Here is a 15,991-nt window from a genome sequence, read left to right on the forward strand (position 1 = left end):
CAGGCCCCGGTACAGTGTGATAAGTTGTGTCTCTTTCGAATAGCCAGGGCATCTTTTTTTCAAACATTCTATCACTTCATCAGGATCTTGCACTTGTTCAGGAGTGAAGTTCCAGACTGGTTATCGGTGATAACCATTATAAGTACCTGCCCATATTCTCCCACATGCCTTGCCACCCATAACCACACTGCCTCAGGGCATATCCCTGGGTGATATTCCTAAATGGTTAACTTCAGAAAAAGCAAAAAAAGTATTCCTGAGAAGTATCGATAGGAGTATTTTGGTTACCCAGGAATGTTCAAGACACTGAAGAGTTATTGTAACAAAGGAGAAAACATCTATCCCACAGGAGAAGAAGGGGAAGGTGCCATTCTGTGTTTCCTCCACTGAATGCCTCTCAAAGGAGAAAAGGGAAAAAGTGTAATTGTTAATTGTCTCCATGAGATGGTTCCTGAAGTACAGGGAAGGCATCAATGCAGGGCCCAAATACCAGATTAGGCTCAGGGCCAGTGCTTTTATCATAATTCTCCCAGACAAAGCACCACCAAGCACAGCAAACTGCAAAAGATAAAACCAGCCTCTAACAAGCTCTCAAATTTGATGTACAGCAAAAAAGGGGAGCATTGCATGGATCAGATAAACTAACGTCGAGAACAGGTAAGTCGACATCACAACCAGCAACTGTTAAACAGATATAATACGTTCCCTCCAATACAATCTGGTCAAATCTGTCATTATCTCAAACCCTTCGAGCCCCAAGTTGGCCCCAAAATCGACTGTCATGGTTTAACTCCAGTAGGCACCACACAGTCACTTGCTCACTTCCCCATCCCAGTGGGATAGGAGAGAGAACTGGAAGGGTGAAAGTGTGAAAACTCATAGGTTCATATAAGACAGTTTAATAAGAAAAAAGAAAAACAAACAAACAAAAACAAAACCAAGGAAAACAAGTGATAAAAAAACCAACAGTTGCTCACCACTAGACAGCCGATGCCTAGCCAGTCCCCGAGCAAAGGTCACCCCAGCAAACTCCTCCCCTAGGTTTTATTGATGAGCATGGCATCATATGGTATGGAATATCCCTTTGGTCAGTTGGGGTCAGCTGTTCTGGCTGTGTCCCCTCCCAACTTCTTGTGCACCCCCAGCCTACTCGCTGGTGGGGCAGTGTGTGAAACAGAAAAGGCCTTGATGCTGTGTAAGCACTGTTCAACAACAACTAAAACATCCCTGCATTATCAGCATTGTTTTCATCACAATTCCAAAACATAGCACCATACAAGCTACTATGAAGAATACTAACTCTATCCCAGCCAAAACTAGTACAATCTTGTACTAGGGGAGTCTAGAACTGGACAGAGTACTCCAGGTGTGGCCTCAACAGTGCTGAATAAAGGGGAGGGATCACTTCCCTCGACCTGCTGGCAACACTCCTCCTCATGCAGCCCAGAATACCATTAGCATTCTTTGCTTCAAGGACACATTGCTGGCTTATGTTCAGCTTGATGTCCACCAAGACCTCCAGGCTCATCCCTGCAGAGCTGCATTCCTGCTGGTCAGCCCTCAGCCTGTACTGGTGCCTGGGGTTGTTCCTCCCCAGGTGCAGGGTGTGACACTTCTTGTTGGACTGCACGAGGTTCCTGTCAGCCCATTTCTCCAGCCTGTCCAGGTCCCTCTGGATGGCAGCACGATGGCGTATCATCAGCCACTCCTCACAGTTTTGTGTCATCAGCAAACTTGCTGAGGGTACACTCTGCCCTATAATCCAGATAATTAATGAAGATGTTAAACAGGACTGGACCCAGTATTGACCCTTGGGGTACACCACTAGTTAATGGCCTTCAACTAATATTTGTGCCACTGATCACCACCCTCTGGGCCTGGCCGTTCACCCAGTTTACATTCCACCTGTCATGATTTGAGCCCAGAGGGCAACTGAGCACCACACAGCAGTTCACTCACCCCTTCCCCCTCAGGAATGGGAAGGAGAAAGTACAACAAAAGACTTGGGAATGGAGATAAAGATAGGGAGGGATGACTCACCCATTATGGTCATGGGCAAAAGACAGACTCATTAGGGGAAGAAAAAAGCCCTCAATTTAATTTGAACACCACCACCATCAACACTTAACAGAGTAGGACAGTGAGAAGTATAATCACATGTTAAAAACACTTTCCCCCCACCCCTCCCTTCTTCCCAGGATCAGCTTTGCTCCCGATTTCTCTACCTCCTCCCTGCCAGCAGTGCAGCGGGGCAGGGGATGGGGTTGTGGTCAGTCCCTCACATGTTGTTACTATCGCTCCTTCCTCCTCAGGGGGAGGGCTCCTTACACTCTTCCCCTGCTCCAGTGTGGGGGGTCCCTCTCACAGGAGACAGCCCTCCATGAACTTTCTCTGGCGTGAGTCCTTCCCACAGGCTGCAGCTCTTCATGAACTGCTCCAGCGTGGGGTCCTCCCGTGTGTTGCAGTCCTCCCAGTGCCAAACTACAACAGCGCAGGCTTCCCACAGTCATGGAATTCCTTGGGCACAGCCACCTGCTCCAGCGTGGGGTCCTCCATGGGCTGCAGGTGGGCATCTGCTCTACCGTGGACCTCCATGGGCTGCAGGGGGACAGCCTGCCATCTCACCATGGGCTGCAGAGGAGTCTCCCCCCCTTCCTCCTCCTTTCTTGCACTGATCTTGGTGTTTGCATAGATGTCTCCCTCACAACTCTTCCTCACAACTCCAACTCCTCCTTCCAGGGTCCCCTTTTCAAATATGTTATCACAGAGGCGTGACCATCATTGCTAATTGGCTCAGCCTTGGTGTAGAGGCGGGTTTGACTTGGAGCCGGGGATGCTTCGAGAAGCTTCTCACAGGGGCCACCCCTGTAGCCCCTTCCACCGCTAGACACACAAATCCAACACACCATTTCACTCTCTGCTCATCCAGCCCATACTTCAACAGCTTCTCTAAGAGAATCTTATGGGAGATGGTGTCAAAAGCCCTACTGAAGTCTACATAGACAATGTCCACTGCTCTCCCTTTGTCTACCAAGCCAGTCATTTAATTATAGAAGTTTATCAAGTTGGTCAAGTATGACTTCCCCTTGGTGAATCCATGCTGACTACTCCTGATGATTTTCTTGTCCTTCATGTGTCTGGAAGTGGTTTCCAAGATTAGCTGCTCCATCACCTTCCCAGGGATCGATGTGAGGCTGACTGGCCTGTAGTTCCCTGTGTCCCCCTTCTTGCCCTTTTTGAAGATAGGAGTGACATTTACTTTCCTCTAGTCCTCAGGCACCTCTCCCAATCACCATGATTAACCCAAGATTATTGAGAGCGGCCTCGCAATGACATCAGCCAGCTCTCAGCACTCGTGGGTGCATCCCATCAGGGCCCATGGACATATATATGTCCAGTTTGCTTAAGTATTCCGTGATCTGATCCTCTTCCACCAAGGGTAAGTCTTCCTTGCTCCAGCTTTTTTCCCTGGTGTCTGGGACCTGGGATTCCTGAAAGGCGGTCTTGCTAGTAAAGACTGAGGTGTAGAAGGCATTCAGTACCTCAGACTTCTCTGTATCCTGTGTCACCAGGGCCCCTGCCCCATTCAGCAGCAGGCTCACATTTTCCCTAGCCTTCCTTTTGTCACCTATGTACTTATAGAAGCCCTTCTTGTCTTTGACATCCCTGGCCAGATTCAACTCCCAAGTGGGCTTTAGCTTTCCTAACATGTCTCTGCATGCTCGGACAGTGTCTTTGTATTTCTCCCAGGTTACCTGTCCCTGCTTCCACCTTCTGCACACTTCTCTTCTGTGTCTGAGTTTGGCCTGGAGCTCCTTGTTCATCCACGCAGCCCTCCTGGCATTTTTGCCTGACTTCCTGCTTGTTGGGATGGACCGCTCTTGATCTTGGAGGAGGTGATTCTTGCATATCATCAATCAACTTTCTTGGGCCCCTCTTCTCTCCAGGGCCTTATCCTATGAGAGTCTTCCAAGCAGATCCCTGAAGAGACCAAAGTCTGCTCTCCTGAAGTCCAGGGTTGTGATCTTGTTTTTTGCCTTGCTCCCTCCTCTCAGTGTTATCCGAACTATTATTGATATTATCAAAATGTTCCCAGGCACAGCAGAATAAGATGATAAGCAGTACAGCAAGCAACAAAAGCAAAAAGCAGCCACTAATGAGCACTAGACTATATATACAGTGGGGCAAGCAAGCCCTATGGCAAGAATAGGAGCCTGCTGATTAATAGCTAAACAGCAAAAATGGCTATAAATTCAATCATCTAGCACATTCCAATCAAATCTGTCATTATCTCGAACCCTTTGAGCCCCACATTGGGCACCAAAAAGGTCTGTTGTGGTTTAGCCCCAGCCGGCAACTAAGCACCACAAAGCTGCTTGCTCACTCCCCCACCCAGTGGGATGGAGGGAGAATTAGAAGAGTAAAAGTGAGAAAACTCATGGGTTGAGATAAAACCAGTTTAATAGGTAAAGTGAAAGCCATGCATGCAAGCAAAGCAAAACAAGGAATTCATTCACTACCTCCCATCGGCAGGCAGGTGTTCAGCCATCTCCAGGAAATCAGGGCTTCATTACACATAACGGTTACTTGGGAAGACAATGCCATAACTCCAAACATCTCCCCTTCCTTCTTCTTCCCCCAGCTTTTTATTGCTGAGCACGATGTCATAAGCTATGGAATATCCCTTTGGTCAGTTGGGGTCAGCTGTCCCAGCTGTGTCCCCTCCCAGCTTCTTGTGCACCCCCAGCCTACTTGCTGGTGGGGTGGTATGAGAAGCAGAAAAGGCCTTGACTCTGTGTAAGCACTGCTCAGCAATAACTAAAACATCCCTGTATTATCAACACTGTTTTCAGCACAAATTCAAAACATAGCCCCATGCTAGCTACTATGAAGAAAATTAAGTGCATCCCAGCCAAAACCAGCACAGTGACACAGCTAGGCCTTGTGAAATTACAGCTGAAAGCAAGGGTCTGTCATAAACACTTCTGAGAAAAATTGCATTACCTACAAGTTCTCAAATCAAGGATGAGAACTTATTTAAGCTACATGAGGATTATCAAGGTAATGCTATATTTTATACTGCTCCTTACTTCATAAATCCAGCTACTCCATAGAAAAAAATATGTACCTTATAAAACCGTGGTGGTTTGACCTTGGCTAAATGCCAGGTACCCACCAAGTCGCTCTATCACTTCCCCCCCCTTCCCCTTTTTTTTCTCAACAGGGCAAAGAGGGGAAAGAAAATAAGATGGAAAAAAAACAACCCTTGTGGGTAAAACAAAAGCAGTTTTAATATAAGCAAAGCGAAGCAAAGGTCCGCACGTGGAAGCAAAAAAAGAAAACAGATTTATTCTCTACTTCCCATGAACAGGCGATGTCGGGCCTTCTCAGGAAGCAGGGCTCCAATACGCGTAGTGGTTGCCTCGGAGGACCAAGGGTGACCCCACCCCCTTCCTCCTTTCTCCCAGCTTTATACTCGAGCAGACGTCCTATGGTCTGGAATATCCCTTTGGTCAGTTCGGGTCAGCTGTCCTGGTTGTGTCCCCTCCCAAGATCTTGCCCACCCCGTCCCACTGTGGTTGGGGGGGAAATGTCGGAAAGAGCCTTGGTGCTGTGTAAGCACTACTCAGCAGTAGCCACAACACCAGTGTGCTATCAACACCCTGCCAGCTCCCAACATAAAACACAGCACCATGAGGGCTGCTACAGGGGAAAACCAGTTCTGGCTCAGCCAGACCCGGTACAGTCTCCACCCCTTATTCCATACCATTTACGTCATGCCCAGGTCCCACATAACACTCATTTATTCATTCCGTAAGCTTTCTTCACTCCTCCGGATGTTCAGTGACTTGGCTCCCATCTGTCAAGGTGGATGTTCAGGACAGAGCAGTATGTTTGACTGTTGGACTCCAGCACCGGCTAGGTTTGGGTCATCATCGCACGTATCTGGTTCACTCTTCGTCGTTCCTACTTCCTCCATCACTTCCTGCAACATACAACTCAACCCACAGATTATTTTCCCCCCAAGGTTAAATCTCCTTGAGGCACACACTGAGTAGCCCCATCCTCCCGCATTACCCACCAAGTACATCCAGGTCCCTGAGCAAAAACAATCCCACGAGTGGGTTTGCCTTTTCCCAAGGGAGGAGCAATCCACACTGCCTTCCCCAGCCATTTCCCTGTGTGTACTACAGGGACCTTATCTCCTCCCACAGTATGAAGGGGTTTTGTTTGGGCAGGACCAGGACGGTTAACAGATCCTCTGGTGTTAATTAGCCAAGTGGCTTCTGCTAAATTTATATCCCAGTGCTTCCATCCCCCATTGTCCAATGCTCTCAACATAGTCTTCAACAGTCCATTGTATCTTTCAATCTTTCCAGACGCTTGTGGGTAATAAGGGATGTGATACACCCACTCAATGCCGTGTTTCTTTGCCCAGGAGTTTATGAGATTATTTCGAAAATGGGTCCCATTGTGTGATTCGATTCTTTCAGGAGTACCATGTCGCCATAAAATTTGCCTTTCAAGACCTAAGATGGTATTTCGGGCAGTGGCATGATTTACAGGGTACGTCTCAAGCCAACCAGTAGTTGCTTCCACCATGGTGAGTATGTAGCGCTTGCCTTGGCGTGTTCGTGGCAATGGTCCAATACAGTCAATTTGCCAGGCCTCACCATATCGAAAACTCAGCCATCGCCCTCTGTTCCAGGGAGACTTTACTCGTGTGGCTCGCTTGATTGCAGCACATGTTTCACATTCATGAGTGACCTGTGAGATGGCCTCCATGGTCAGGTCCACCCCTCGATCACGAGCCCATCTGTATGTTGCATCTCTCCCGAGATGCCCGGATGTTTCATGGGCCCATCGAGCTACAAAGAGCTCACCCTTGCGCTCCCAGTCCAGGTCCAGCTGAACTACTTCAATTTTGGCAGCCTTGTCTACTTGCTCATTGTTCTGATGTTCTTCGGTGGCACGGCTTTTGGGCACGTGGGCATCTACATGACGTACCTTTAGAGCCACGTTTTCCACTCGGGCAGCGATGTCCTGCCACAGTGCAGCAGCCCAGATGGGTTTACCTCTGCGCTGCCAATTGGTCTTCTTCCACTCCTGTAGCCACCCCCACAGGGCATTAGCCACCATCCAGGAGTCAGTGTAGAGATACAGTACTGGCCACTTTTCTCATTCAGCAATCTTTAGGGCTAGTTGGATCGCTTTTACTTCTGCAAACTGACTTGACTCGCCCTCTCCTTCAGTGGCCTCAATGACTTGTCTTGTGGGACTCCACACAGCAGCTTTCCACTTCCTATGGTTTCCTACCACATGACAGGATCCATCAGTAAACAGAGCATACCGCCTTTCATCTTCTGGTAACTCGTTATATGGCAGTGCCTCTTGGGCACGAGCCACCTCCTCAGGCAGTGCTCCAAAATCTCTACCTTCTGGCCAGTCCATGATCTCTTCCAGGATCCCTGGACGGTTGGGTTTTCCCAGTCGAGCTCGTTGCGTGATTAACGCTACCCATTTACTCCAGGTAGCACTGGTTGCATGGTGTGTAGAAGGGATGTTTCCTTTGAACATCCAATGTAGTACAGGCAATCGCGGTGCCAAGAGGAGCTGTACTTCTGTACCAACAACTTCTGAGGTGGCTCGAATCCCCTCATATGCTGCTAGTATCTCCTTTTCAGTTGGAGTGTAGTGGTCTGCCGGGGTTTGAGACCACGCGGCCGCTGCCCCTCCCCCACCAAGGGAGTGAAATACAGAGCCCCAAGACTGAAATAAGGAAAGGTTTAATACAACAATGCAATAGCAGCACAACAAACAACAACAAATAACAATAACAGTAATAGTGACAGCAATGAACAGAGCAAAATAGTTACCAAATACAGCAGTGGGAAGCACGATGTACAAAACCACGAGTGCACCGCGCTCCCGCGCCAGGAAAATGTGACCTGCCAGGATGTGATGTCCGCATAGTATAACCCGGCTAGAGCTCCCCCCCCACTGCTGGGGAGACTTAACTCTATCCTGGTTAAACCAGGACAAGTGGGCTTCTGATCCTCGATATCCCCGGCTCCAAAATCCTAATGGTGACCTCGAGTTTCACCTGGTATCTTCTGCCAGAGGCTCCATGTGAGGCCATGCTCCCCAGTTGATGTGTAAAGTACATTTTGCACATCTGGTCCTGTCCGAACAGGCCCAAGAGCTACCGCCCGAGCTATCTCCTGTTTGATGTGCTCAAAGGCTTGTTGTTGCTCAAGACCCCACTCAAAATTGCTCTTCTTTCGGGTTACTTGAGAGAGAGGGCTCACCAACTGACTGTAACCTGGAATGTGCATCCTCCAAAATCCCACAAGTCCTAAGAAAGCTTGTGTTTCCTTCTTGTTGGTCGGTGGAGACATAGTTGCTATCTTGTTGACAACCTCCATAGGCACATGGCGGCGTCCATCTTGCCATTTTATTCCCAAGAACTGAATCTCCTGTGCTGGTCCCTTGACTTTGCTTTTCTTTATGGCAAACCCAGCTCTCAGAAGAATCTCAATTACTCTTTGTCGTTTCTTGAACACTTCTTCTGCCTTGTTGCCCCACACAATGATGTCATCGATGTACTGTAGATGTTCAGGGGCATCACCCTTTTCCAGTGCAGTTTGAATTAGTCCATGACAAATAGTGGGGCTGTGCTTCCACCCCTGGGGCAGTCGATTCCAGGTATACTGGACACCCCTCCACGTGAAAGCAAACTGTGGCCTGCACTCTTCTGCCAAAGGAATTGAAAAGAATGCATTGGCGATGTCGATTGTGGCGTACCACTTGGCTGCCTTTGACTCCAGTTCATATTGAAGCTCTAACATAACTGGTACAGCAGCACTCAGTGGTGGCGTCACTTCGTTCAGGCCACGATAGTCTACTGTCAACCTCCACCCTCCTTCAGACTTTCGCACTGGCCATATTGGGCTATTAAAAGGCGAATGTGTCTTACTGATGACACCTTGGGTCTCCAGTTGACGGATCAGTTCTTGGATGGGAGCCAGAGAGTCTCGGTTCGTGCGATACTGCCGTTGGTGCACGGTCCTCGTAGCAATTGGCACCTGTTGTTCTTCAACTCGCAACAGTCCTACAACAAAAGGATCTTCTGAGAGGCCAGGCAGATTAGACAACTGTTTGACCTTCTCTGTGTTCACACTGGCCACACCAAAAGCCCATCGGTATCCTTTGGGGTCTTTGAAGTACCCCCTCTTGAGGTAGTCAATGCCCAAGATACAAGGGGCTTCTGGGCCAGTTACAATGGGATGTTTTTCCCACTTGTCCCCGGTCAAGCTAACCTCGGCCTCCAGTACTGACAGTTCTTGACATCCGCCTGTCACTCCTGAGATCCAGATAGGTTCTGCCCCTCTCTAACTTGATGGCATTAATGTACACTGTGCCCCGGTGTCGATTAAAGCCTGTTACTTCTGTGGATTTGATGTGCCAGGCCATCGAATCCACACTGTCCAATACACCCGATCATCCCTTTCCTCCTCCTGGCTGGAGGCAGGGGCCCTCTATTCCTGTTCTTGGTCGGAGTATTCACTGTCTGACCCTTGCCGTGCCAGGCTGGAGACTCCTTCATCAGGGCCAAGGGAGGTGATCTCAGTCTTCCTGTATCTGGGAGATCGCTGATTACTTTCTTGCGGTTTCACACCAGCTACATTAACAACCTTCTTGGATGTCTTCTTCTTGGCAGGGGTCTTTCCTCGCAATTCATGTACATGAGCTTCCAACTTGAAGGTGGGTTGACCATCCCACTTCCTCATGTCCTCCCCCTGGTCACGCAGGAAGAACCAAAGTTCGCCACGTGTCATGCGCCTGGGTTTCCCTTTCCCTCTGACTGGGGTGGAAGAGAACTGATTTCTTGGGGTGCTCCTGACATCTAGGGCGCTCGCCCGTAGAGATGAGGAGGTACCAAGACTCTCTTCAAAGTTCTGAAGCCAGGAAGAGACTGCCTCCACAGTTGGCGTACATCTTGGTCCTTCTCCCATATCCATTTCTGGATAGTCCATCGCAGCCAAGCCGGCAGAATACGAGGATGGCGCACCTTTAATCACCTTCCTCCACATGGCCCATGTGCACAGGACATCCTCTGGATTTTTAGGGGCTTCATCATTATCTGGATCACCATAGATGACTTCCAGCACTGCTAGTTCTCTCAAGTACTGGACACCTTCATCCGCAGTAGCCCACTTCCCTGGGGAGTTGTCCGTAAGATCTTCCTTGAAAGGATATCTTGCTTTAACACTTGAAAGGAGCCGTCTCCACAGACTGCAAATTCCTGTTTCTTTTCCAATTCCCCTTTCAATTCCTCGATCTCTAGCAAGGGAACCCAGCTGTTGGGCTTCCTTACCTTCCAGCTGCTGAGCATCAGCCCCATTATCCCAGCATCGAAGCAGCCAGGCAGCAATCCGCTCACCCGGCTGGCGGCTATAGTCTTTCTGCAGATCTCGCAGTTCTGATGACGTCAGGGACCGGGTAGTTTCCGCCTCCTGTTTGAGTTCTGTTATTCCCTCTTCTGACCCCTTTGCTGAAGGACCCGCTTCTTCCTCTTCTTTCTCCTCCCTTATTAATCGAGGGTATGGGCCTGTTGTTCTCCTTGTCCACTGTTTCTTTTTTACTACTGGGGCAATCTCTGCTGTTGTTGTTCTTGTTTGAGTTCCCATCTCCACCACAGTCCTTTGAGAGCACTGAACTGCAGCTCGATAAGCACAGGCCAGGCCCCAGTACAGCGCTAGGAGTTGCTGATTTTCATTGGGATAGACAAGGCATCTTCTATCAGGTGTTGTGTCAATTTTGCGGGGTTGCTTGCCTGTTCAGGGGTAAGATCCCAGGCTACAGGAGGTGATAACCATCCTAGGAATCTGCCCAAATCCTTCCACTCCCCCTGCCACCCAGGGACAGGCCACATCAGGGCACATTTTGGTATTCTCTCACCCAAAATTTGCCTTCTCTTACACCAAAAACCTACCGAGCTCCACAGCCCACAATAGGCGAACAGCATTAATGAACAGTATCAAAGAGCTAACATAAGGATGAATAAGCACTTCGGGAGCTTGCAGAATAAAACCACTCATGATGTTCCCAATTTCTTCCAGCATGTTCCCGAGCTTAGCAAAATAAAGATAAGCAGCGCAATCAACAAACCCGTGACCAGCACAAGAGCTTGTCGCTTACTAACTGCTATAGCTATAGCACAATTAATATAAAACTGCCGTTGTCCCGCCCCATGTTGGGCGCCAAAAAAGACTGTGGTGGTTTGACCTTGGCTAAATGCCAGGTACCCACCAAGTTGCTCTATCACTTCCCCCCCTTCCCCTTTTTTTCTCAACAGGGCAAAGAGGGGAAAGAAAATAAGATAGGAAAAAAAACCAGCCCTTGTGGGTAAAACAAAAGCAGTTTTAATATAAGCAAAGCGAAGCAAAGGTCCGCACGTGGAAGCAAAAAAAGAAAACAGATTTATTCTCTACTTCCCATGAACAGGCGATGTCGGGCCTTCTCAGGAAGCAGGGCTCCAACACGCGTAGTGGTTGCCTCGGAGGACCAAGGGTGACCCCACCCCCTTCCTCCTTTCTCCCAGCTTTATACTGAGCAGACGTCATATGGTCTGGAATATCCCTTTGGTCAGTTCGGGTCAGCTGTCCTGGTTGTGTCCCCTCCCAAGATCTTGCCCACCCCGTCCCACTGTGGGGGGGAAATGTCAGAAAGAGCCTTGGTGCTGTGTAAGCACTACTCAGCAGTAGCCACACCACCAGTGTGCTATCAACACCCTGCCAGCTCCCAACATAAAACACAGCACCAGGAGGGCTGCTACAGGGGAAAACCAATTCCGGCTCAGCCAGACCCAGTACAAAAACTGAGTTAGATCTCTTTTTTTTTTACCTCAAAAGAAATAAGAAGTGATATTGGCCACAGGTTGCTATTGCTAACACAACTGGTGACTAGCTGTCAAAAGTCTTATGAATCCTCTGTGCTTTATGTGTTTTATTATTGAGTGACACTTACCCACTGCAGTAGTGTACTTGGTATAACTCTTAATATAAAAGTGGGGTGCCAGATAAGGTTAGTTTAGTTGTGGGTGTGACTTTTTTACTATATGCAGATAGAACTAAGTTGATCCTAGGAACAATATATATTAGTACAGATGAAATGGTATATGCTCGCCAATGTGAATTCCTCACTAATGCCATAACTTCATATCAGGATAAATGCTTCACCTTTGTAAATCACTTCTATGATGCTGTTCCTTGGCAAACATTAAAGAGTGCAACATTATGCAACAGTGGCAGATCATGTATTGCCTATTAAGGACTAATTCTCTGTTTTATTTAATGAAACACTGTGTCCTTCAGGATCTTAGCTCTAGCAGAGCTCAATATATTCTTTAGCTTTTCTATATTCTTTTCCTTCTCTATAGTAAACTAACGCTGCTAATTAAAATTCTTATTTAAATTATTCATTGTTGTCTGCCACAGGGAAATACAGGCAGGAATGATCAGAATTTGTAATGCTAAAGCTGTGTGTAGTGTGTGTGTTTTCCAAAACCCTGGTAATTTGTATTGTATCTTACTAGTGTTAGAATAGAACATTCAACATTTGAATTCCTTGACAAACTGTACTGTCAGCTTAATGTGTAAGCTTCCTATTTCTCCCTGACAGTTTCATCTGTAATGTGGCACTAGAGGGGTTCATATGTCTATCTGTTTTAATTTAGTTTGGTTTTAATCAACAAAACAAAAGGGAGGAAAAAAATGGCTAGCTTTTCAGGTCCTTGGATCTGGTGTAGAAAATTGTGCGTTTTGCATCATCTATCAGATGAAGCATTTGTCACACTTCCACTGAATTTGATGAAGTTTCTTCAGGATGTAAAATGTTGAACAGTGTGATGTTGAACAGTATGCACATGATGTGTGTGTGTGAACTAAAAATGCTGTGTCACATGCCATTTTGTTCACATTCTTTTCTTTTTTTGACATAGGAAAAGAAATCTAAGTTATTTATTAAGGGGGGAAAAAGATGGATTCACAAGATTGCGTCACAACAAATTCAAAGCAAGATATCAGCCATCACATAAAAGGTAGCTCTGGTAAACATTATCTTTGTGGCTATTGTGCAGCTTTCACCAATATAGCAGTCACCTTTCCCATCCAGAAGGTCCTCTTTCGACAACAGTTGTATGGCTTGAAAACAAAGGATGCAGTACATCAGCTGCAGAAAGATGGAATTCGAAATCTCTATCGTGGAATCCTTCCTCCATTAATGCAAAAAACGACCACACTGGCTCTAATGTTTGGCTTGTATGAAGATTTCTCCTCTTTGCTCCATAGTCACACAAGTGCACCTGAACTTCTAACCCGCAGCATGGCAGCAGTGCTTGCAGGGACCACAGAAGCCCTTCTTACACCTTTTGAACGTGTCCAGACTTTGCTTCAGGACTACAAACATCATGACAAATTTACAAACACTTACCAGGCTTTCAAGGTACTAAAAATCTATGGGATTAGAGAATATTATCGGGGTTTGGTGCCTATTCTGCTCCGGAATGGAAGCAGTAATATCCTCTTCTTTGGCCTACGAGGACCTATCAAACAATGTCTACCTGAAGCAACTTCTCATAGCACTCATTTGGTCAATGACTTTGTCTGTGGAGGGCTGTTGGGTGCTATGCTGGGATTCTTATTTTTCCCAATGAATGTTGTAAAAGCTCGCATGCAGTCTCAAATTGGTGGTGAATTTCAGTCTTTTTCAAAAGTTTTTGTGATGATCTGGCTAGAACGTGATAAAAAATTGATGCATCTTTTCAGAGGAGCCCATCTGAATTACCATCGTTCTGTCCTGTCCTGGGGCATAATCAATGCAACGTATGAATTCTTGCTAAAGCTGTTATGAAAAATGTTACCTTCCTTTGAAGCCCCTCTATTCACTTGGGTATTTGTATGTTTGAGGTCACTTAGTCTCTGGGAATAGATTAATTTATGGAACTTCTTGTGAATAACATGGAGTACCATGAAACTTGGAGAGGATTCAAAGCAGCAGTTACATTTCAGTAGGGAGATGGGTGATATTGTTTAGTGTCTGCTTAGTGTGAAAGATAATTAGTCTTATTAATGGCCTTCAATATTTATGGTGTAAATGGCAATACATCTAAATCTTGATGCAATTGAATATACTTCTAAACAAGTTAAAGTATTTATATGCTGGTGGATAAATTTACCCACAGTGGAATAACTAGACAAATGCAAAGTAAAAAAAATATTTGTATATTGGTCTAGTAGCTTATTCTATCATTTCCAATGTTTCCTAATACTCACAGTGAACAAATTTTTCACTGTGCACACTATATAATATGGAAGTCAAGAAGGGGCCAATGAAAGCTACTTGTCTTGCTTGATACACTGCAGAGGGTTAAGAACTAAACTTCCAAATGTCTTTGGGTTCTAAATAATCTTTGGAGTTAAAATAGAAGCTGCCAATTTCTGATGACGATGACTTTCTTTCTGAACCTCAAGTTTAAACTGAGCCTACACAAACTATTTTGTCAACCATTTTACTGCTCAGATTTAACATGAACATCATCTCATTCATCAACATAAGGGTAGCTACTGAATATTTAACTTCAGTGTAAACTGACCCAGTGCAAAGTGGGATTGTGTCTATGGATGTGTGTGCCTTGAAATGGAAAGGTGGAAGGAGCAAAACAGCAATTTTATCTCAAGCTTTTAAAGTGTTCTTCCTTGTTGAAATACCTTCTATTTGCAAATTTGGTATACTCAAGTTTTCTACTTTCATATTTGCTTTGTTTCTGTTGCAAACAAACAAAAACTGATTTCTCTCTGTAATGCTCAAACAATAATATAGCTTCCTATTGATTGTCAAACTACTTGATTAACAACTTTTTTTTTATCTTTTGCAAACTATTTTTGTTTAATTTGGACTGTGGTAGAATTTTACATCAGCACTGACAAAGTGAGATTTCTGGGTATAAGCATTTAAGGCCTTAAAGGGAAAGCAAGCATAACTACCAAACAGGTAACTCTTTTTTTTTTTTTTTTTTTTTTTTCTTTTCAGTGGGGGTGTTATTCATGAAAGTTCATGAAGTATTCTTTGTTTTAGGGGGTGGGGGGAGGAAAGCTTTCAGAAACTATTTTGAATTGTTCTTTTTCTAGGCTTTAGGCCCTGTAAAACTATCAATGATAATACAGTAAAGCAATAGAATCACAGAATCATCTAGGTTGGAAAGGACCTTGAAGATCATCTAGTCCAACCATTAACCTAACACTGACAGATCCCAACTACACCATATGCCCAAGCGCCATGTCAACCCGCCTCTTGAACACCTCCAGGGATGGGGACTCCACCACCTCCCTGGGCAGCCCATTCCAACACCTAACAACCCGTTCTGTAAAGAAATACTTCCTAATATCCAGTCTAAACCTTCCCTGGTGCAACTTGAGGCCATTCCCTCTTGTCCTATCACTTATTACTTGGTTAAAGAGGCTCATCCCCAGCTCTCTGCAACCTCCTTTCAGGTAGCTATAGAGGGTGATGAGGTCTCCCCTCAGCCTCCTCTTCTCCAGACTAAACAACCCCAGTTCCCTCAGCCGCTCCTCGTACGACATGTGCTCCAGACCCTTCACCAGCTTCGTTGCCCTTCTCTGGACACCCTCGAGTAATTCAATGTCCTTTTTGTAGTGAGGGGCCCAAAACTGAACACAGTAATCGAGGTGCGGCCTCACCAGTGCCAAGTACAGGGGCAAGATCACTTCCCTGTCCCTGCTGGCCACGCTATTTCTGATGCAAGCCAGGATACCATTGGCCTTCTTGGCCACCTGGGCACACTGCTGGCTCATGTTCAGCTGGCTGTCAATCAACACCCCCAGGTCCCTCTCTGACTGGCAGCTCTCCAGCCACTCCTCCCCAAGCCTGTAGCGCTGCTGGGGGTTGTTGTGGCCCAAGTGCAGCACCC

General features: G+C 46.6%; 1 protein-coding gene across 1 annotated transcript in view; it reads left to right on the top strand.

Annotated features, from left to right (window-relative positions):
- The window catches only part of LOC141917754 (mitochondrial nicotinamide adenine dinucleotide transporter SLC25A51-like), a 37,770-nt gene extending 22,865 nt beyond the window's left edge, over nucleotides 1–14,905 (top strand). Inside the window, exon 2 of the mRNA XM_074811183.1 lies at nucleotides 13,004–14,905. Coding sequence (XP_074667284.1) covers nucleotides 13,042–13,914 — 873 coding nt within the window. The 5' untranslated portion in view covers nucleotides 13,004–13,041 and the 3' untranslated portion in view covers nucleotides 13,915–14,905. The remainder of the gene's footprint in view (nucleotides 1–13,003) is intronic.
- Nucleotides 14,906–15,991: the final 1,086 nt, after the last annotated feature.

Source organism: Strix aluco, chromosome W (genome assembly GCF_031877795.1).
Source record: "Strix aluco isolate bStrAlu1 chromosome W, bStrAlu1.hap1, whole genome shotgun sequence".
Classification (NCBI taxonomy): domain Eukaryota; kingdom Metazoa; phylum Chordata; class Aves; order Strigiformes; family Strigidae; genus Strix; species Strix aluco.